Source organism: Pollicipes pollicipes, unplaced genomic scaffold (genome assembly GCF_011947565.3).
Source record: "Pollicipes pollicipes isolate AB1234 unplaced genomic scaffold, Ppol_2.1 Scaffold_1600;HRSCAF=1878_pilon_pilon_pilon, whole genome shotgun sequence".
NCBI classification, from domain to species: domain Eukaryota; kingdom Metazoa; phylum Arthropoda; class Thecostraca; order Pollicipedomorpha; family Pollicipedidae; genus Pollicipes; species Pollicipes pollicipes.
The window spans coordinates 17,694,998-17,717,785 of NW_023595962.1; the positions used below are offsets into that span (position 1 = coordinate 17,694,998).

Consider the following 22,788-nt stretch of genomic DNA (forward strand, 5'->3'; position numbering starts at 1 on the left):
GGTAACACAACAATTGAATGAACAAATTGCATTGACCTAGAGTCGGGTATAAGGCCCAGACCAAGGTCAAAACCGACCCTGCCTTATTACGCTAGGGCTTGCTGTGTGGAGTAGTTTTCTGGTGCTCATTTTGAATTTACTGATAACAGGAACTGCAGTGTACATCTTTCATAAACTTCTTCAAGGTCAGAACAGGTCAATGACCTAAAATAGCACCAATCAACATTTTGCATTAGGAGCATACTGCCTAGCGCAATCTTTGTAGCTTATTCAAATGCAAAACTCGAAGCTGGCCGGTATGATTTTGGTAACCATGACCTTCGAAAGGTCAAACAAGGTCACTGACATTAAATGAGCATGTAACCTTATGTTAAGACTATATATCTAGGTTCTGGAGCACTTGAGAGACCAGCCTGACGTTTGACCGTGCTCGACATTATTTGGCCAGGATTTGACGACTTAGGAATCTCAAACTTTGACCTAAGCGAGGCCACGTACCAGACAACACACCCTGTGAATTTGGTGTCTTTAGCTCCCATAGTTCCTGAGATCAGGCAGAGGGAGGGGCCTCCCGGGCGCGTGTGTTAATGAACGGTGTAGCGCTGCTCCGTTCATGCTCCGTTTTGGCGTGGTCCGTGCATGCGCCCCAGCTAACTCGGCTCCTCCCCGTCAGACGACCACCTCGTCGTTCGCGAACCTCGGCGGCCCTCCGCAGCAGGCGTTCCTGGCCGCCGGGCCGCCTGTGCTGGAGGACGCCGACCTCGCTATCGATGGGGGGGCTAGGGGGTCGACACCCCCGGCGCCACAGGAGGACCAGATCCGCGACTCCTTCCTCGAAGTCTTCCTCTTCAGTATCGAGACGCTCAAGTGAGTAGTCCGTGTGGCGACTCTGCAGGCATTGGAGGGGTTTTCGTTGGGGGGGGGGGGGGGGGGAGGAGGGCCTGAGGAGTAGGTGGCGCGGAGGCCAGGTAGTGGTAGTGTGATGGTAATGATAGTGATATGGGGTGTAGGGGTAGTACAGCCCTGATTGGCTGGATGGGATAATGCGGGATGGTGGCGCTGGAGGGGGCCGGAGTTCAGGGACTTGATTGGTCGGACGGGGGAGTGCTGGATGGTGGTGCTGAAGGGGGCCAGGGTTCAGGGCCTTGATTGGCTGGATGAGAGAGTGCTGGATGGTGACGCTGAAGGGGCCGGGGTTCTGGGACTGATCGACCAGTATCGGAACACTGGACTGAAGGGGCGGCTCCAGTAGATGCTGAGGACACCATGCCAGAATATGTACGGCAAAGCTGTAACATTATGCCACGCGCAAATGTGGATAGTGGATTGCGTTGGATAGGGTACACAAGACGCACGACTCGCATCGCAACACGCACGTGTTGCACGCCGAGGCGTACATGTCTGCTGTTGTCCGGCAGTGCCGAGGGCGTGGTGACGCTGACCGAGGAGATGCCCGACACCATCACCTCGTGGGTCGGCTCCGCCGTCTGCACCAACGCTCAGGTGCGCTTCTCCTGCGCTGCGGATGTGGTGCGCATTGGTGCTGGTGGTGCATCAGTTGCCCGGGCCGTGGTGCGCAGCCTCAGCACCACCAGATTGCACCGGGCTGCTGACGGCGCCGGACTGCTATTTAAACGCACGTCGCAATACCACGCACCGTGTGTCAGGTGTCACCATCAAGTGCGTGCATTTGTCTGACGCACTCGGTTTGTCGAGGCACTTGGTCATGTTGTCGTAGAGTAACATCGAGGTACCCCGCCTGCAGGACGGCTTCGGCCTCTCAAACAAGACCAGCATCACCACTGTCAAGCCCTTCTTCACCGAGGTGTCGCTTCCCTACTCACTGAAGCGCGGAGAGGTGCTCAACATGTCAGCCACCGTCTTCAACTTCCTCGACTCCAGCCTGTCGGTGGGTGCCGGTCCGGAGTGCCGGCCATTGCTGGGTCGGTGGGTGCCGGCCCGGAGCGCCGGCCGTTGCTGGGTCGGTGGGTGCCGGCCCGGAGCGCCGGCCGTTGCTGGGTCGGTGGGTGCCGGTCCGGAGGGCCGGTCGTTGCTGGTCTCGCTCGTGGGTGTCCCTCGGCACTGTGTTGCGCGCAGACGCCGGGTGCAAGCAAATATTGGAATCGAAGATGGAAACGGCTGGAGTTGGCAACAGATGACAGATTTGTGTGTATGACAGACAGACAGATTTGTGTGTATGACAGACAGATAGATTTGTGGGCCATGACAGATGGGCCATGACAGATTTGTGTGCATTCAGGCAAAATTAGCGAAGTGCAATATATCCGTTAATCAAGAATAGGCGAGCAACTGACGGTGGTCATGACAAAAGGACCGTATGTTCTGTCATGAATGAGCTGACGCCTGACAGCTGACTCAGCGAGGTTGCTGTGGGACCGCACATCCATAGGAATAGTGTTCCGTGGCTTCAAATCATACTTGATGAGATATGAGGCTGTTGTGGGACCGTGCATCTATAGGAATGGTGCTCCGTGACCTCGCACCATACTTGATGTGTATATGAACTCCCCGAGTGCCAGCCGCCCGGCAAGTCCGCAGGTTGGGGTGGAGCTTGCCCCGGAGTTGAGAACCTTGAGCTGGTCGAGGTCGCTTGTTCCCATGCTATTTCCCACACGCGTCCGAGCATGCATAGACCTGGCCCATAGCGGCATTGCCCCCCCTCCCCCTTGTCCGGCGTACTTAGGGCCTGGATCCCTGAACGGTTCCATTGCACCTCTGCACACCTTGCACCTCTGCACACATTGCACCTCTGCACACATGCCCCTGCCAGAACCTTGAGGTGGGCGAATGGACGATTTCATTGTTCATGTCCCTGTCATGTCACGTGAGGTACGTGACGTGATGAAACGTGACGTGACGTGAAGTGGAGAGACGTGAGGGCTGGTACGTAGCCGGCCGCACACGGTGAACAGCGAGCTGAGCAGGAACGGCAACAACGGCAACGGCAACAACGGCGACGACATCGATAACCCACCACTTCTCCGGCATCGCTTGTCCAGCTCTAGAGGCGTGGCCTGGGCCTGACCTGCCCGCCGTGCCCAGGTGTACCTCGAGCTGGCCGAGTCGGAGCAGTATGCCCTCGCTGACGGCGAGGCAGCGGCCGGCTTCGACCTCTGCGTCGGCCCGGGCCTGACTGAGGTCAGGCATTTCCCTCTGACCTTCTCTGCGTTGGGAGACGTCAACATCACCGTCTCTGCCAGGGCCAAGGATGGCAACTGCGAGGAGGCCAACGCGGTGACGCCGGGGAGGTGAGGACTAGCCAGTAGTCGAGCAGTTCCGTAGCAGTCCCGTAGCACGCCTCCCAAGGCCCCGAGCGGACTTTGGGAGTATATCTTAAATATCCGATATAAGCCGCTTCAAAGGTTTGTATTGTATTTTCAGTGGCGAAAATCGGTAATCAAGTGACCTGACTGATCAGCAAAACTGTGTGCATGTTTCCATGTATTTTTTCCATTCTTTCCCCTCAGCCTTTCTGTTTTCCTCCCTGCATTCTTTCCTTCCTCCCTGCATTTTTTCCTTCCTCCCACCATTCCTTCCTCCGTATCTCTTGTTCTCCTTCCGCCCTATCTCTTTACCTTCCTTTCTCCAGACATATTTCTCTCTCTCTCTCTCTCTCTCTCTCTCTCTCTCTCTCTCTCTCTCTCTCTCTCTCTCTCTCTCTCTCTTCTCTCTCTCTCTCTCTCTCTCTCTCTCTTCTCTCTCTCTCTCTCTCTCTCTCTATCCTTCTCTCTCTCTCTCTCTCTCCTCCTCTATCTCCTCCCCCTCCTACTCCTCCTCTCCTTCCTCCTCCTCCTCCTCCTCCCCTCCTCCTCCTCCTCCTCCTCCTCCTCCTCCTCCATCCTCCTCCTCTCCTCCTCCTCCTCCTCCTCCCTCCTCCCTCCTCCTCCTCCTCAAGTTTCATAGTTTGTCATGCTTCTCGGGTGACGCACTTTGGTCCCGTGCACCATGATCCCGCCGTGCTCACCTGCTCTCCCGTGCCGTCAGTGACACGGTTATCCGCCCGATCGTCATCAAGCCGGAGGGCTTCGCGCAGGAGGAGACGTTCTCTCGCTTCATCTGCCTCGACAAGGGTGAGTGCCGGCTTCCGCTCGCTCCCCCCTCCCCCCCTCCCCCCCCAACCCTTGCCATTTGGAGTTCGTGACTGCGCCAAATCTGGGGCTGTTCTAAGAGTGTTGCTTGGTGACTGGATGACATAAGTTACTCTGGTGTGTTGGCACGTTCACCTTCGGATAAAGCCCATTTTGAGTTGGGGCTGGGCAGCACTGCTATGATTTTTAAATCTATGGCTGTTTTCTGGCCCCTTTTGTGTCCTTTTTGTGTCCCTTCTTGTGCCTCTTTCCCATAAAAATCCCTTAAGCTTACACCTGCCTAGATTTGGTATGTGCAGTTGTATGGGATCGGTGTTTGCTGACTTGTGTTGCTTCCTGTGTTGGCGCCTGTGTTGGCTCCTGTGCTGGCTCTTGTGTTGACACCTGTCTTGGCTCCTGTGTTGGCTTCTGTGTTGTCTCCTGTGTTGAATTCGGTGCCGGACCGGTCTAGAACAGCGCACACGTCTTCGTTAAAAGCTTATTTTGTCGGCGCATTGAGGCCCTCAACCCCCCCCCCCCCCCCTTCGAGTGATGAGCGCTCCTCAATTGCTTGTCCTGGTTCCGTCCGTGGCGACGATACCGAGCCTTTAAGCTGACGCTGGTGGTGCCCGACAGATGACAACCAGCACGTGGAGACGGTGGAGCTGCCGGTGCGTGACGGCCTGGTGGCGGACTCTGAGAGGGCCTTCTTCTCCGTGGCGGGCGATCTGCTGAGTCCCACCTTTAAGGTGAGCAGCGACGCCGCCGAGCGGGCGGCCGCCCACTGCTGACGCTGTTCTGCTGAGATGTCTCGGAAATCATCGGCGTTAATATTATGATAGTATTAAGTAAATATGATGTAGTCTGTCTAAATATGGGCTGTCACTTCTTTTGTGAGCGTCTGGTTTGTTGTTGGCAATCATTTTCGCTGTGCACTCTGTGCTGCGCTGTCGGAAGTGTCTCATCCTCCTCTTTGTTTCCAAACAAGGCCTGTCTGATCTGTTGCGTCTAATATTACCTTATCTCAGCTCTCCGAACTGTTTAGCCTTGGGGTCCCCCGGCTGGCATGTCTTATCCTTCGTCTCTTGCTTAAACACACTGTGTGTGAGCCCTCCAGCACTCAGTCTGGTCTTCACTCTCTCTTCTTGCGTGACCTTCAGTAACCCTTGTCTGACCTGTCTGACCTGCCGACCTCTAAGTTCGACTTGTGCCCGGACAGAACCTGCAAAGTGGGCTGATCGACTCGCCGACCGGCGGCGGTGAGCCCAACATGGTGACGTTCGTACCCAACATCTACGCGCGGGCGTACCTGGAGAAGGTTGGCCTGCTCACCGAGCGCGAGCGCCGCCAGACCAACCACAACATGCTGAGCGGTGAGCTATCGGGATGGGGAGCGGCCTCGACATGAGGTGCGGCCGGTCCGTGGCCTCGAGGTGAGCAGCGTCGAGGGGTAGCTCGAGATGAGCAACGTTGTGGGGGACCTCGAGATGACGAGCTGTGGACCGCAAGATGAAAAGCGGTGAGGTGGGATCTCGAGATGGGAAACGGTGAGAGTGGGACCTCAAGATGAAAGGCGATGAGATGGAGATCTCAAAATGCGAGCGGTGAGTGTGGGGCCTCGAGATGAGAAGTGATCAGCCACGGATTTAGAGATGAGTGACGGTCATTGCATTCTCTTCTGACGCCCATGCTACCGCATGAGGCTTGGAGAGACATGAACAGCCCATGCTATTTTAAAAGCCGCAGACACGTTCCGCCTGCCGAGTGCTTCACTTATCTCGACACATGTCACGTGATGTCGTTGTGCCTAAGGTCAAGGGCATGAACACCTGGTCGTTGTCGCACCTCCGCCCCCCCCCCCCCCCCCTGCTGACGCTGTGAGGGCCGAGCGCTGACCGGACCGTGCGGACCGGCAGGCGTGCAGCGCGAGCTACGCTACCGCCGCGCCGATGGCTCGTTCTCCTCGTACGGCGCCGAGGACCCCGAGGGCTCGCTTTGGCTCACCGCCTTCGTCGTGAGGGCGTTCACCGAGGCAGCCAAGTTCATCGACATCGGTAAGTGTCCGGTGGGGGTGGCGAAGACGAAGAGCGGACATGACACAACCAAGTGGGGGTCATGCGCAGACAACAAATGCGTGCTATTTTGTGTAGTATTATGCAATGATGAAGTGGTAAGAAGAAAAAAAAAGAGCAACCAAAGTGCTCATGATATCACGCAAGTGATAAGCCTCTTGAAGCCAAATAAGGAGACAAAAAGATAGTGCATATGTTGCGAGTCGGCATAGGCGGGTTAGTACGTAGCACGTGAGTTTGCTGCTGATTATGCCAGTGCTTAACATGCTCGGCAGCAGCTCCGTCACTGACAGAACGTCGTCACGCGCCCTGCTCTGACCCTCCCCCCCCCCCCGTCCTCAGACCCGACAGTCACGGAGCAGAGCGTGTCGTGGATACTGGAGCGCCAGCTGCCCAACGGCTGCTTCCCTCGTGTAGGAGACCTCATCCACAAGGAGCTGAAGGTGAGGAGGCCGGTGTGGCTGGGCGCGGCTGTGCGCCAGCGCAGGCGGGTACGCGGGCGGGCGGGAACATGACAACACGACGCCGATTTAGAAGGGTTGGTGCGGCCGCCACTGCGCCTGCCGGGCAGACTCTACGCTCACGCCTAGCGAGAGAGCAGAACCATCATCATCGGCCAGAGGCTGGAAGGCTGTCGTTATATATTCTTACTGCTCCGGCTCTTAAAGTCGTGATGCTTAATTTGTTCATGTTTGCAATTCATTCAGTGTGCCAATATTAATCGTTATTTGCCAAGTAATAAGGACGTTTGACAGTGAACTCCAGGAACTGCTGGTCCTGAAACCGCCCATCCTCCCACAGAGGGCATCTCGTAAACTGTACGCCACCAACGACAGACCTTCGTCCCAACTCACACCCCCGGCTGGTGACGCGTTTACAGTGGGCTTTAGTGGCCGCTGGTCTTGACCCACATCCCTCCATATTACGGGGAACCTATCACAGCGTACTGCATTGGTGCTGATTCTCCCCTGGCAGACGGGCTCTGAGCCACAGTTTGCCCCTCTGACCACTAATCATCACTCTCTCCACCCCTTCACACAAGGGCTCTGAGCCACAGTTTGCCCCTCTGACCACTAATCATCACTCTCTCCACCCCTTCACACAAGGGCTCTGAGCCACAGTTTGCCCCTCTGACCACTAATCATCACTCTCTCCACCCCTTCACACAAGGGCTCTGAGCCACAGTTTGCCCCTCTGACCACTAATCATCACTCTCTCCACCCCTTCACACAAGGGCTCTGAGCCACAGTTTACCCCTCTGACCACTAATCATCACTCTCCACCCCTTCACACAAGGGCTCTGAGCCGCAGTTTACCCCTCTGACCACTAATCATCACTCTCTCCACCCCTTCACACAAGGGCTCTGAGCCACAGTTTGCCCCTCTGACCACTCATCATCACTCTCTCCACCCCTTCACACAAGGGCTCTGAGCCACAGTTTGCCCCTCTGACCACTAATCATCACTCTCTCCACCCCTTCACACAAGGCAAACCCTCTGACCACTAATCATCACTCTCTCCACCCCTTCACACAAGGGCTCTGAGCCGCAGTTTACCCCTCTGACCACTAATCATCACTCTCTCCACCCCTTCACACAAGGGCTCTGAGCCGCAGTTTACCCCTCTGACCACTAATCATCACTCTCTCCACCCCTTCACACAAGGGCTCTGAGCCACAGTTTGCCCCTCTGACCACTAATCATCACTCTCTCCACCCCTTCACACAAGGGCTCTGAGCCACAGTTTGCCCCTCTGACCACTAATCATCACTCTCCACCCCTTCACACAAGGCAAACATCTTACCGTGTGCCCCAGTGGCCAATAATCCGGGGCCTGATCCTGACACTGACCTCTGACCCTCGACCTAGATCCTGACCCCGACCTTGGTCCCGAACCTGACCTCTTGCCCTGACCTCTGACTGTGACCTCTGACATTGTCCCATATCGCTGACAGGGCGGGACGGAGCGGGGCGGCGAGGCGGCGCTGACGGCGTTCGTCATGCTGGCGCTGAAGGACGTGGCCACCTCTGACCAGCTGGCCGGCGGCTTCGCCTGCCTGGAAGACGGCCTGCTGCTCCCCAACAAGACCCTCTACTCCGAGGTCAGTGCTGTGACGACGCAGTGGGCGGCAGCGCGGCAAAGCTTGTGGGGGACGCTGGGAGACTCGTCTCGGGCTCCAGAGTCAGTTAGTCGGTACTGTAGCGCCTGGATTCTGTGAGGAAGATTCGACAGTTGGTAGGGAGTCCGCCAGCCAGGACACAGCTGGGCTAGCGCCGGCAGTGCCAGGACACAGCTGGGCTAGAACCAGGTGTGCCAGGACGCAGCTGGGCTATGGTCAGCTGTGCAGGGATACAGCTGGGCAAGGGCCAGCTGTATCGGGACACAGCTGAGCTTGGGGGGAGCTATGCCAGGACACAGCTGGGCTACTGCCAGCTGTGCCAGGACGCAGGACCGCAGCTGGAAGCTGGGCTAGGGCGAGCTATGCCGGGATACAGCCGGGCTACTGCCAGCTGTGCCAGGACGCAGGACCGCAGCTGGACGCTGAGCTAGGGCCGACTGTGCCAGGACACAGGACCGCAGCTGGACGCTGGGCTAGGGCCGACTGTGCCAGGACGCAGGACCGCAGCCGGACGCTGGGCTAGGGCCAGCTGCCCGGAACTCCATCGCGCAGCCAGCACCAAGCCGCTCAGCGGAAACGCTGAGAGCTGGGTGCCGTCCAATGACAGTCAGTATAAAGCCTTCTGGTGGTAGATTATTTGAAGGAAGGCCAGCTCGCGAGGCATCGATCCGTATCAGCAAAAGTCGGTGATTAGGACGTAACCAACCAGTAGAGCTTCCACCAGCCGGCCAATGCAGCGATCACATCAGCACAGCGCTGGCGTTTATAGCCAGCGAGAGGAACGCCGCGCAGTCTGTGCCATGTTAGTCATGATAGCAGCTGGAAGAATACAGGTGATGCGTTGCGTTGACTTTGACGTCAGAATTGCAAGGTGCGTCGCTCGAGGCCCTCCTCGCTGGCGTGACGTCAACGGCGTCTGACCGCGTCACATACGCTGATGCCGCTAGCTCTGATTCACGAATGACAGAAAAAAATGATTGACTTTCAGTTTTCTCGGTATTTTCAGTAGGCCAGTTGTCAGTTGTCACCTTAGGATGTGAGATGTATCGCCTCCTGGTATAATTTTGCAACATTGCTGCATCAGCGCCTGGTGTCAGTCCGTGGCATTCGTTGCTTGCTGCTGACACCCAGTCCACTATGTTCTTCTCCGCTCCGGATATCTGCACCTGTAGCTCGAGTGAATGTCCGCTCCGCATATCCGCACCTCCCCTGATATCCGCACCTGTAGCTCGAGTGAATGTCCGCTCCGGATATCCGCACCTGTAGCTCGAGTGAATGTCCGCTCCGGATATTTAAGCACCAGCCTCTGCAGCCCGTGGTGTCTACTCCAAACGCCCGTGATGTCATGCCGTGTCATCTCCCGGTGTCCGCTGTTTCAGATCCTGATGGCCCATACATACCTGAAGATGGGCCAGGACGTCAAGGGCGAGCGCCTGGTCGCCAAGCTGATGGACCGGGCCAAACGCGAGGGAGACGATGTCCTTTACTGGGAGGGAGACCGCAGCACCATCTGTGAGTTCCGACGCCGGCGCGCGCTGGAGCACGCCCTGCCAGGCGCTGTTTGTCGCCGTGTTCTCCCCGCTGTCTGCGGCTCTGGTTGGTTGCGACACGACGAGGCTGCTCCGCTCTGTATCGGCCAGTGGGCATCGATAACTTCTGATAACTAGCTAACGATAACCGATAACATGACAATAACACTGGTGTCTAGCGCGATGACCTCCTGTCCTGTCTTCTCTTGCATCGATGACCTCCTGGTCTGTCTTTTCTTGCATCGATGGCCTTTTGTCCCGTCTTCTCTTGCATCGATAACCTCCTGTCCTATCTTCTCCTGTATCGATGGTCTCCTGTCCTGTCTTATTCTGAATCCATGGTCCCCTATCCTGTCTTCTTCTGCATCCAAAGCCTCATGTCCTGTCTTCCCGCGCATCGCCTGTCATCTGCTCTCAACGGCACGTCCTTTGGACCATTGTCAACCCAGACTGTTGGCTCTGACGGATGTCAGCCGTCTGACACACGGCCCTCTCCCCGCTGGGCAGTGGGCGGCAGCCGCGCTGTGGATGTGGAGATGACGGCCTACATGGTGCTCTCGCTGCTGCACATCTCTGGCAAGGGCTACCTGGAGGAGGCAGCCCGTGCCGTGCGCTGGATCAACCAGCAGCGCAACAGCCGGGGAGGCTTTATCACCACTCAGGTAAGCAGCAGTGGGCTGGCTGCGCAGGCTTCGTCCCCAGCTGTCTGGCCCAGAACATGACTCGCCACCTGCTGTCTTCGGAAGAACACCACTGACGCTCTGTACTGCGCCGAGACATGCTTTCTAAGCACGGCCAGTGTTGCGTGGCTGATGTTGATCGCGCCTGGTCACGCATCGTAGGGCATTAATGACGTCACGATTTTTGAATCTACCGATGTTTGGTAAGCATGAAGATGTGGCAAGTACGCTGGGTGAGGCGTGTGTGAGATGTCACCACCGAACGTATCCCACACCTTCACTGGAACGGCCGGAGCCCCGTGACGGGCAATGGTGCCACCTGTGCGCCGACCTGCGACAAACGTCTACCGGTGGTCGATTTCACGGCCACCGGTGACCGATATCACGGCCAACGGTGGTCGATATCACGGCCACCGGCGGTCGATATCACGGCCACCGGTGGTTGATATCACGGCAGTCACCAACTATCGACGGACTAATCCGCTAATACCTGGTGATGACCCACAACTGCACATTGTTTCAAAGTACAGTTGCTTTGTGCTGCGGAGCAATACATATGCGCCCTGCTGGATACCGAGTCGCTACCGACAGACTAATCATCATAATAAATGACAGCCCACCATCGGAACGTTCGTTGGTAGCTCAACGGCACTCGAGGAGTCATTGTAGAACTGACTGCTGGATCCGTCGCCATTGTAGAACTGACTGCTGTATCCGTTGCCATTGTAGAACTGACTGCTGTATCCGTCGCCATTCTTGCGCGCGGTAACGTAACCCACCCTCCCAAACCTCCAGCGAAATATATGCCACATGGGGCAGCATTTAAGTGACGTCATCGGCGTCTTTCGTACGCAGTGAATGGCGTCGAGCCGTGGCAAACAGCCAAGCGGGCGAAGTCGGCCACGATGCGGTGTTGTTTGACCTTAGCGCCATATCCCCGGTGTTGTTTGACCTTGGTGCCAGATCCCCGGTGTTGTTTGATCTTGGCGCCAGATCCCGCTTCTGACACGGCCGCTGTGGCGCACCTCCAGGACACGATCGTGGCCGTGCACGCTCTGACCGAGTTCGCCGCTCGCACGTTCGCCTCTGACCTGACGACGGCGGTGGAGGTCACGGCCGGCGGCGCGCCCGTCCAGCTGACCGCCGACGCCTCCAACCGTCTGCTGTTCCAGCAGCGGAAGATCCCCGGTTTGACGGTACGGCCGCTCCCGGTCCGGCGCCAGCTCGCCGCCCGCCCGGGACGGGGACGCGGCGTCATCCGGCGGGCGTTCTGGGCGTGGTCAGAGGCTTGACGCTGCGCCACATCGGTCTGGAATCTCTTGAATCACATGGGGCTTGTTACGAACAAGAAGTACATTTATTCTTGTTTGTTCTGCGTTTTTAACGGTTTTGCTGAAAATCCCTTACCTCTGATATTCTGGACGGCACGGGTTAGGGACCGGCACCAAGCATCCGTTGGGATATGCCATGAGCATGCCTGTCGCCTGACAGCATTATCCTTGGTGTTGGAGGGCTCCCGATGCGTGGCTGCAACCTGGTTCTGGTCTAAATTCGGGGCCGTGAGTCCTGGCTTGAAACATGGAATGTTCTCATAACACGTCGCGATTTTTACTTCATACCTTCGTCCAGCCAGCGCCTATTGATATAAAGGCAGCACGTGCGAAGGCATCGTCGGCTCGACAATGAGTGGTGTTTGTCAGCGAATGGTCTCTGTGGCGTCCGTACCACGACACTGCCAGCTGTCTGCTACGAGGCATAGTAAACCACAACAGCTGCATGTCGCAGTCAGCCGCTGTCCAGACCGCCCTGCTGTCACCGCTGTCCAGACCACCCTGTCGTCACCGCTGTCCAGTCCGCCCTGCCGTCACCGCTGTCCAGACCGCCCTGTCGTCACCGCTGTCCAGTCCGCCCTGCCATCACCGCTGTTCAGACCGCCCTGCCGTCACCGCTGTCCAGACCGCTCTGCCGTCACCGCCGTCCATTCCCCCTGCCTTCACCGCTGCTCAGTCCCCTGTCGTCCCCGCTGCCTAGACCGCCCTGCCGTCACCGCTGTCCAGCCCGCCCTGTCGTCACCGCTGTCCAGACCCTCTGCCGTCACTGCTGTCCATACCGCCCTGTCGTCACGGTCTAACATGTTTCCATGTGCCCTGCCGCAGCTGCCGGCGACCGTGAAGTTCGAGGTCAGCCCTCCCGGCTGCGTGGTGATCCAAACCAACTTCAAGTACAGCAGCACTTTCCAGGTGCAGTACCGTTGCGCACGCGCACTGTGTCGCTCCGGAGCGGTGGGAGGCGTGGGAACGGCGAAGGACGGGCGCCAGATCGGGTCTGAGGACTGACCTCTTTCTGCCCCCTCCTTCCTCCCCCTCTCCGCTCCCCACGAAATCCAAATCAGACATCTCCTTGCATCCTGATAGCAAGGGAGGTTTGGATGATAGTACCGAACTCTGTGCTGCCTCCAACTCCATTTCCTTCATTTCAACTGTAACGCCGGCTCTGACCTTTCCATACACCTTGCGTGGGCTATGCCGGACGTGTCGTTTCACGCCCTGGGAACCGCTCCCTCCTGCCATCTTACCTTTCCGTCCCGAAGGCCCACAGTAGCCTTGTTTGCAGCATCTCTCACCCTGTAGTAACCCGGGCTTTGCATCTCCCTTTCCCTGGCGCTCCACAGTGTCCTCACCTGATCTCTGCCGCATCGACCGCTGCGTGTCCCCTCCCCTCCCCTCCCGCCACTTTTCCAGCTTCCCCTCTCCATTCTCCTTGTCGTGGTCAGGTCCTTGAGTTCGTCTCCGGCGTTCTAAAATCAATCAGTCGGGTGCCCACAATGCAAACAGAAATGTACGCTACCAGGATCCTGGTTCTCAAGCAACCTCCGCCTACAATTCCTTGGTGCTGATACGCTGCCCTTTGACCCCGAACTCAGACCTCTGACCTGTCCTGCCCATTTTTCGAGCCCGAGCCCGTGCGGCGTTAGCTGGGATGTCTGCCACCTGACGCGATGCTTATTGGCCGATATTAAGCAAGAGGAAGATCATAGAGCAGTGAACCACAAGCCAGAAGTGTAAAACGTGAAACGATATCGACTACACAGCCACCCAAATAACCGAATCTTAAATCATTGTCTGTCTGAAGCGCTCTGGCCCCGGCTCGCCTTGGTTCTCCAGCGCCGCCACCCCGCCCTGGGATGCCCCTCTGGCTTCTATATGTCACTCCTCTCCACTGGCACTGATCCCGACTGTGACCCCGCCCTGACCCTGACCATGACCCTGATCGTTGCCTCCAGGTACCGGACCCGGCCTTCTCGCTGGGCGTGGCCACGAAGGCTCGCGGCCGCTCCGGCGCCTCCCAGCAGATCGAGGTGTGCACCAGCTTCCTTCGCGACACCGGCGGCGCTGATCGTGTGATCCTGGAGGTCGAGATGCCCTCTGGCTACATCCCGGTCGACAGCACCCTACGCAGTCTCCGTCAGCAGAAGGGTGCGTGATAATGGCAGTACAGCTGGGGCGGATATATTGGGAGCATTTGATCGCATGCTGTTGAAACACGCTGCTGTCCGTTTTTTCCAGCTTCGTGAAGTGTCTGCAATGGCATTTGGTAAAGCGCCCGCGTGGTAGAGCAGAGTCGTGTGCTGGAATTGCTTTTGGCCGACCGGTGATTTGAACGCTGCAACACACGTTATTTGTGTGGCACCGAAGATCAAAGCTGTCAATTGCTTTGCGCGATTTTGCGACCATATCGATTTCCTCTTCTCACTCGTAAGGACGCGTAGGTTACGTGTTTTTCAAATCCGCCAAGACTATCATTCATCACATCCATTTTTATAGACAAACTGACCGGGAACAGTTTCCCAGCCAGTACACGGCCTGGCGTGATGTACGGCACAGCCCAAATCAGCCGGTTACAGATCGGTAAAGTTTGGTTTAGTGCGACCGGAAGTATTGGGTGTTCTTTACCCTTAACTCCGAGAAGGCTGAGCTTCAAAAACTGAATCTTGAAATGACTTGGGTTCTTTTGCCGCCAAACTGAATTCACTCAATTCGTTGTAAGCTATTTTGAATTAAAGTTGCGAATGCAGCATTATGTCTCTAACACCGGTACACTGTTATTCTGTTTGTATAAAAATATGCCCGTGTGGCCTTGTGCCAAATACCCATATTTTGGCGCATCTTGCCGTACGTTCCACGGTGGCAATAAAGGTAATGTCCATTCTGATTCATATTGCCCCTGTGAAAGGTGCAGCAAAGCGCGCCGAAATGTAGCCCTCAATACCTACACCACATCGCCAATCGCCACATCGCCACATCGCCCATCGACACATCGTCACATCGTCACATCGTCCATCGCCCATCGCCACACCGCCATATCCCCACATCGCCACACCGACTCATCCACTGTCACTGCCTCTCTGATGCGGCCAGGTGTGCGCAAGTACGACTCGAAGGACGGCAAGGTGACCTTTACGCTGGGCACGGTGACAGAGGACAAGACATGCCTCGAATTCCGTATAATCCAGGAGACAGAGGTCAAGGAGCTCAAGCCATCTGTGGTCAAGGTCTACGACTTCTACCGGCCCAAGGAGCGGAACATCATTGTAAGCCGAGTCGAGTCTGGTAGACGGGATTTTGTGTCCCCACTTTACAAAGCTCCAAACGGCGTGAAAATTGACGGCTTGGGAATTAGGCGTTATGTGCGTTATGAGGTCCGCAACGTTTTGATAACCAGCTCGACGAGTGACAGTTACTTTTCTTTAATGGCTTCGTCAGGACCAGAGTCCCATATCTGCACTCTAACTTGCCGTAACTTGGCTATTTTGCTTATCGTCCAAGGTCTGCGCGCGAATAGACGACGTTGCCTTCATGCCAAGTGGCGGTGAACTTTACTCTATGCCGAGGGATGAAGTTTTAGTCATGCCACACCTCGGCGCTCAATCTTCACAAAACGCCTGGCGCTCTGCCGGTACTGCGCGTCGTCTGCAGAAGCGCGCAGCGTCCTCAGCATGGGCCGGGCTCGGACCACCTCTCTGCCTGCGTTCTCAGGAGTACGAGCTGACTGCCCCAGCCGTCGCCTAGGCCGCCCAGTTCGGGCCTGCTCCACGAGAAGACGCCACGGAGACCGTCACATCACGCCCCGCCCCCTGAGACCCATGCGGTCTAGCACCAGGAGCTGGTCGTCTGAACGGCACGCTCACTGGGGAGGGGAGTGGGGGTGGAGGTGGGGGGGGGGGGCGTTTTAACGGGACACGGACATTCGCGGAGAGTTAGATCGGCGCTTTTGTGCTGTAGCCGTGTTGAAAATACGTTCGGAAGCGGCTGCTGGCATGGTTGAGTGCGTGCCGCCGATGTTGGGGCCCGTTACTGGGTCCACTCAATGCAGGATCCGCGAAATCTTGGACCTGCTTGCACGACGCACGTTCAATATTGTAATTCATTTTAAGTGACGACTGTTGCCAACCGCTTAAGCCCGCGCAGGCTGCTGAAACCACCGAACCCGACACAGAGTGTGCGCATCCTTTACGGAACAAGAGGTTTCGGTGGTGCCTCTGCTCGCTGTAAAGCAGTGTTTTTGCGTGCATTTGCCGGTGTGGGTTGAAGTAGCATGCCCGCACCACAGGGGCATTCGGATGCTTGTCCCACTGGCCTTCAGCTGGTGAAGACTTCATGTGCGGAAACTACGGAGTGGCCTGGGCCAGCTGTTGGCATTTTGTTCAATACACGCCGGATGCTTTCGCCATTGTCTCCGGTGGTTTATTTCGCGATGATGTGGCAAGGACAGGCTACCATTGAGCGTGTGAAGCTGAACAGCGTCTGAGTGCCACTCCTTCATTGCCACCTCTTTCTGCCTTTGTGCTTTTTAAGTCTATCTCCCTCCCATTCCCAGTCACTGTTTTCCACGTGCATGGTACGACGCAATCGCGCCAGCAAATAACGCGGTATGCTTTGCAGAACGGCAAAGCGAGTCGCCACGGAACCAGAAATCCAGCACAGAAGGCCATTTCGTATATCACTCACACATCTAATGGTCGACTATTGCTATCCAGGTTCCGTTCGAGATTTATTTAGGGCGTAGGTAACATGAAGCACCCTACGCCTGATTCCCCTAAATGGACCAAGAAGTCCGGCAGAGCACCGACAGCCAGCGGGCTGCCGCCGGCGCCTCACTCGTAGTACAGCGCGAACGCCGACGCTACCGCGAACAGCTCCTGATTCTCGACGACGGCGCGCATGGAACGGTCCTTCTCCGGGTCCCAGAGACAGCGGGTGATGGCCCGCACCGCCTGTCCTGTAGCCTCGCCTGTCATCACCTGTCGAGAGGGTACCAGTAGCGTAGTAGTTAGGCTGCACATCTGGGAAATCAGAGGTTTGATTCTCCGCAGCGTCCGCTCTTCTGTCAGTGTGAGAGGCAGGCGTCGTCACACAGCCTCAGCAGCTGAGTGCATCGTCAAGCACTGCTTGCTGCTTCTGCCTTATGCTCTACGACGCATACCTTCTGGAGGCCGGATGGTTCAGAGCACTGAACCACGCACTCAGCACTGTAGGGGGCGCCCCCACAAGTGGTCTTGCTCTAGCTACAGCGGGAGGTCCGCCCTAGCCTTGCTGTATGACCGCGCAGTCGAAGCGCTCAAAAGCCCCCTCTCTCCAGCTTTCGTACTGTCATTTGAAAAACGCAGATCCTCTCATGCCAAAGGCTTGTCTGATGAACTGATCGCGCCGAAAATACCGGGAGCCTATATTTTATAGAATGAGGGTCATTGGGAATCAATTAGAATCGCCCCAGTGTGGCGAGACGGCCCACATGCCGCCGGCGCGCCTGCTCCAGCACGGCGAGACGGCCCGCATGCCGCTGTCGAGTCCGTTCCAGTGTGGCGAGACGGCCCGCATGACGCCGGCGCGTCCGCTCCAGCGCGGCGAGACGGCCTGCATGCCGCTGTCGCGTCCGTTCCAGTGTGGCGAGGCGGCCCGCATGACGCCGGCACGTCCGCTCCAGCGCGGCGAGACGGCCTGCATGCCGCTGTCGCGTCCGCTCCAGTGTGGCGAGACGGCCCGCATGACGCCGGCGCGTCCGCTCCAGCGCGGCGAGACGGCCCGCATGCCGCTGTCGAGTCCGCTCCAGCGCGGCGAGACGGCCCGCATGCCGCTGTCGCGTCCGCTCCAGCGTGGCGAGACGAGCGCGACCACACCCCGCAAGTAATACTTTTCTTGAGATTCCTAATCCCGCTTCACCTTAAGACAAACTGCCCAGCTGTGCTGGCAACATGACCACTGCACCCTGGAAGGTGTGAGGAATGTGAGGTTGCCAGAAACCACGACACCTTATAGCCGGCGGTTAGCATTTTCTAGCCTTGAAATCTCACGTTGTTCAACTAATCTTGCGAGAAAGGCTAAGCAACCATACAATACGAGGCCTAGGTTAGATAAACACACGTCATGCGCAAGTTCGACGCAGACATTGCGTAACGCGGTGTATGCTGACTCTCCACCTACTTTCCATGACGAGTTTGTCCCGCCCCGCTCCAGCCGGCGCACTTGGTCGCCGGGGCGCGCGGCCAGCCGACACCATCCAATGTTTTGCGGCCCAATTGCCATCGTCAGTTATGCTTATTTTAACATGTGAATGAGCGTTTCGCAAGTCTATGGGGAAACAATACTACCATTTTGAGTGCGACACTGTCATCTTTTTATTTGGACAGAAAATGATCACGTCAATCAATCATTGGATGAGTTTCGAGTAACCACACACATACTAGCAAAAGGAGATCTCAATCCTGATTTCCAGATGTCAGAGTTTTAACGAAAAATTATCGAAACGAGCCAAAAATCCTTCAAATCTGATGATCCTCATTCTAAAAAATGTGACAAATATGACTGCACCACAGTTTTATATGATTAATGCAGTGTATTAGTATCACGGATGGACTGATTGTACGGTCTCGCCTTCGCCAAGTGTACAAGTGTGTACACCCGTGCTGTGTTGGTGTGCACACCTCAACACAACAGAGGACGATTATCCGATTAATCACCCCCCCCCCCCCCCGCTGTACAACGCCGGCACAGATTCAGCAACTACGCCGCTGGAGACATATGAAGGGAATGGTGTGCGCGAGCACCACAGAACATTTCTGCTGCCTCTGATTCCAACAAAGAATGGCCAAAAAGAGACAAGTCGTGCAAACTCACGTGTACGACGACTCGAACTCTTTGGGACGCCACTTCAATGATATGTTTTTTTATCTCCTCCGCTGCATCGGCCGCCAACTCTTTCATCTTCTCCGGGTCGTAGCTGGAGCAGGAGGCATGGCATGGGAGGCATCGGTGGCCACAAACGGAACGCAGCGTTGCCCAATATGTCGCGTCTCTGTCAACGCAAAATGCATCGCTGTTTTGCGTTGTCCTACGGCAACGTTGCATTTTCTTGGGTCACGCGTAAAACGTGACTTGATTAGGGCCAAAATTGATTGAATTGATTGACTTGAATCGAACTGATTGAGTCTGCTCGCTGAGCCATGGATTAACCGGATGTGGTGCAACATCATTTTTAACCCAAAAACAAGCTCGAACCAGCCCCGGAACTCAATTCGAACACAGCATGTCTGGAAGCGTGATCTGACAAGACATACCGTTCATTTTTGAAGCGCACGTCGAGTATGTCCTGCATGTGAGCCTCGATGGGCCCTGGAATAGTCGGTTGATCCATGGTCATCTCGTAGGAGCGCTCGAAGCGCTGTCTCCTCTGTACCTGGAAGTCCTCCAGCTCTCGTGGCACATGCTTGTGGGTGATCTCCACTATGGTGTCTTCCCTGTCCTTTGCAGACCTCCGAGGCATCGCCGAGATGTGAAGGGATGTTCAGGACTTTGTGTTGACGTTGTGTTGGCCGCCGACTTTGCCGTCGTGCGTGGGTTTCGAGACCTGAGCTTTGAAGTGTGGGCAATATGTCATCTGCGTTTAGCCTCAAAAGCAAGATCGGTTTGATGCAATTATATGTGTGCGATAATGGCTGTTGCACGGGCCGCAACAAAAACTGTATAAGTAGTCTGGGTAAGCTTGGTAGGTAGGCAAGATCGTGCAACACGGCACATAGGCTGAAGGGCTGAAGGGAAATGAAGCACATAGACTGAAATCATCAGCTGGAAATTGAAGCACGAAACATGACTGACACGCGCCAAGATAGCTGAGGTGCTTCCGGCCTTCTCGCGACGTGCATCGCTGGCTAATAAGGCTGAATCGGTCCCGATACATGAAGCCCCATAATACGCCATAACATAGGGCCAAGAGGGCCGTAAGACGTTAGGTTTGTACATACCTAAAGTCTTACACTATGTACATGCCTAACGGCTTACGGTGTGCACATGCCTACCGTCTCACGGAACGTACATGCCTAACGCGTTGTCCTCCGTTTCCTTAAACAAAATGGGGGAAACGGGGAGGTAAAATAGGCAAAGAACGTACAAAGAGATAAGAATGAATACATTCAGCGGAGGATGTGGCAGCACCGCTCTAGGTGTACTACCACCATATTCGGTCCCACGTTGTTACTGGCAGAGCCAGAATTCCTACCGCCAACAGTGCGATGACATTTCTCCTACTGCGAACACATGTACACGACATTAGTGTTGCACGTTAAAACTTGTACTTCCAAAGCTTGAACCTGTCACTACTTCTACAGCAAAGAGTTATATAGCAATTGCTTATGCGCGATATTGTCTCTACTCTAAAAGTTATGCGCAACAGTATTGCAACCCGACAAAACTTTTACATCAAAACTTATATCCGTTGTTCCTTCTACTGCAAAAACTTGAACAGTCATTCCTTATACTGAAGATGCATGCATACAATATTAGTTTTTGATAGGCTTGTGTCGTGTAGTACTTCTTTCGAGCACGAGTTTTTGCAGCAGAAATAATCTCACGTATAAGTAATGACTATAAGTTTTTGCAATGGAAGTAATGACGGGTGTCAGTTTTTGAAGCTGACGTTTTGTCGTGTAGCACTAATGTTGCGCATTAGTTTTGTAGTAGGAGCAACGTCACGTATAAGAAATTAATGTATAAAAGCGTTTGCAGCAGAAATAATGCCGGCTAGAAGATTTTCAATCATCAATTTGGTCGTTTAGCAGATATGTCGCTTACGGCCGCGCATAAGTTTTTTTATATAAGAAGCAATGGCGCGTAGAAGTAGATTCTGTAAAGATATCTCGAGGGAGCCAATGACGCATGTGGCTAATCTCGTACCACTCCTGTCGATAGCACTTTTGCCGTAGCCCCAATGTCGTGTCCCCCGTCCCCTGCTACTTTAATTGGGAAGGAGGATGTGTACATGAACAGGCCGATATCGTTTTTCCTGGTGAATACTTCGGACTTGTTCGAAAAGGCATTTTCCACGCTTCGATAATGAGTTTCAAGACAATGCTACTGCTTCATTCTAAGCCAACACTTCAGATATCGTCGCTAGTACTTCAGTACCAGCGGCATGCCAATCAACTGGCACTTAGGTTCCTGTATTTGCTATGTGTCAGACAACAGCCCCACATATTTCCAGCAAACGCTACCTCGTCATTTTTGTGTTTGACCAATGTTCCGTTTCCCCGTTTACTTCAATAACATTGGCTAAGCCACGGGGAAATAAAAAGCTGCGCACATCTGTCCTTCCATTTCAGTATGCGATATTTGGTAACAGCCGTAGGTCGCTGTGCGGGTCGGTAGAGGACACTATGCGCAAATATGAGAAAGGCGTAGAGGAGGTAAGAGCTGCTTCATTTGTCGGGCACTGGCAGATGCAGTCGCCCAATTTAAAGTTGAGAATCGGATCGGCTCGCAGGATAACCGAAACTAACCACAAATTTCCGCTCACTCTTTTACTTTGTCACTCGCTCACCTTTTCCCAAGTTCACTTTCTTTCCGCGAGCATGTGGAGTGGGCGCTGCGACCAAATGCCGCCCCTCGAGCCGCTTCCATTCCTGACGCTCATGTGTTCGTAAAACAGGCAGCTGGCTAACAGGAAACTTTATTTACATGTTCATGCTTTCCCATTCACTTCCCATACATGCATATATATATATATATATATATATATATATATATATATATATAATCACGAAGATGAAGCATTATCGTACTTAGTTACCAGGAGTGTTGCCAACAGTTTTCGTCGGACGAGGATTTGGAGAGGACGGGGGCGGGGGGGGGGGGGTGCAGCACCCAGCCAGAAGGGGTGCAACATATTGCTATTAGGAGCACACCCTCGCGCTTCGGTAACAGCTTCACAGGTATAACAGGTGTGGTTGGGACAACTGGTGCAGCTATTGGTGCTGACAATGGTTGCCTATGAACCATGCATTGTTCCGTTTGGTCATGTTATCCGTAGCGCTATCTTGCGCTTCATGCAACAATTGTTTAAGTTGAAAACTTAACAGGACGGAGTGCCCCACAAATGTAAAAATGACCCTTTTAAATTCGCAAACGGGTTTTAAAGTTATAAACGTGTAGAAGTTCATCTAGAGATGCACTGTCCGGAACTTTTTGCAAATCCGGTCATCATCATATTTATCGATGAAGAGACCAACCAATCTAGGCATTCATAAGGGATCACTCACGACGAATCATTAAACTCACTTTGGGCGCCCGCGCCTCTAACCGATGCACCTACCATCGTCCTTCAGCCAAGGGGAAAAGGAGAGACAGGCAAGCTGTCTTTTTCAATAAAGCTATCTTCTGGCACATCTTTTTTCTCATTCGACGTGAAAATAGCTGAAAACTTGGAGACATCAACCATTCGCATTCCCACTACGCGTGAAAAGCTTGTCTAGATCCGCCCTTCCACACCGGGCAGCCGCTGGGTGACCAGATAGCCCCCCCCCCCTCCCTCCACCCTCTCAGCAGCAGTTGGCTACCGCCCAGCCCTCATCAGAGGCGATTGGCTGCGATTACCGCCAGGGTGCGTCCAGCTTCTGCAGTTGGGAGGCGCGGCCGGGCGGGCGGACAGGCAGGGCGGAGCGGGGCACTCGAGGTGCAGAGCGGGACACACCCGGCCCGGACCGGACCGGACCCGGACTCCGTTGCAGAAGGTATTCGATCATGCGTGGGACCACGTCGCTGGGGGAGCAGAAGGCGACAGTTACCTCGAACAGTTGAGCTAAGCTAATGTCACGTACCAGTAATATGCTGGCATTGTCTCACTCTGTGAGCGACCCTCAGAGCCTCCACCCCGCAGACTTGGAGTGGCTCACATTTGCATGGGGTTTCAAACTGAAATAGCCATCTTGAAGAGCATTTGGCACAGTTCACAGCCCTTTCGTTATCAAGAGC

At 55.2% G+C, this 22,788-nt stretch overlaps 2 protein-coding genes across 2 annotated transcripts; one reads left to right on the forward strand and one right to left on the reverse strand.

Moving 5' to 3' along the window:
- Positions 1-673: 673 nt before the first annotated feature.
- Positions 674-16,215, forward strand: LOC119102190 (alpha-2-macroglobulin-like protein 1; the record flags this gene model as incomplete). The annotated part of the gene is given in 17 exon segments (XM_037225579.1): positions 674-867; positions 1,419-1,503; positions 1,766-1,909; positions 3,064-3,269; positions 4,006-4,091; positions 4,725-4,837; positions 5,308-5,461; positions 6,005-6,142; positions 6,503-6,603; positions 8,116-8,262; positions 9,660-9,792; positions 10,317-10,471; positions 11,521-11,685; positions 12,646-12,729; positions 13,773-13,965; positions 14,908-15,080; positions 15,526-16,215. Coding segments are annotated over 17 exon segments (2,304 nt in total), but the record flags the coding sequence as incomplete, so codon positions are not given.
- LOC119102282 (tctex1 domain-containing protein 1) lies at positions 16,209-19,637 on the reverse strand. Its single transcript, XM_037225684.1, has 3 exons — positions 19,104-19,637; positions 18,664-18,766; positions 16,209-16,790 (listed from the first exon to the last, which is right to left on the reverse strand). Exons 1-3 carry the CDS (start codon positions 19,307-19,309, stop codon positions 16,644-16,646), a joined length of 456 nt encoding a protein of 151 aa, XP_037081579.1. The 5' UTR covers positions 19,310-19,637; the 3' UTR covers positions 16,209-16,643.
- Between the last annotated feature and the right edge of the window lie 3,151 nt (positions 19,638-22,788).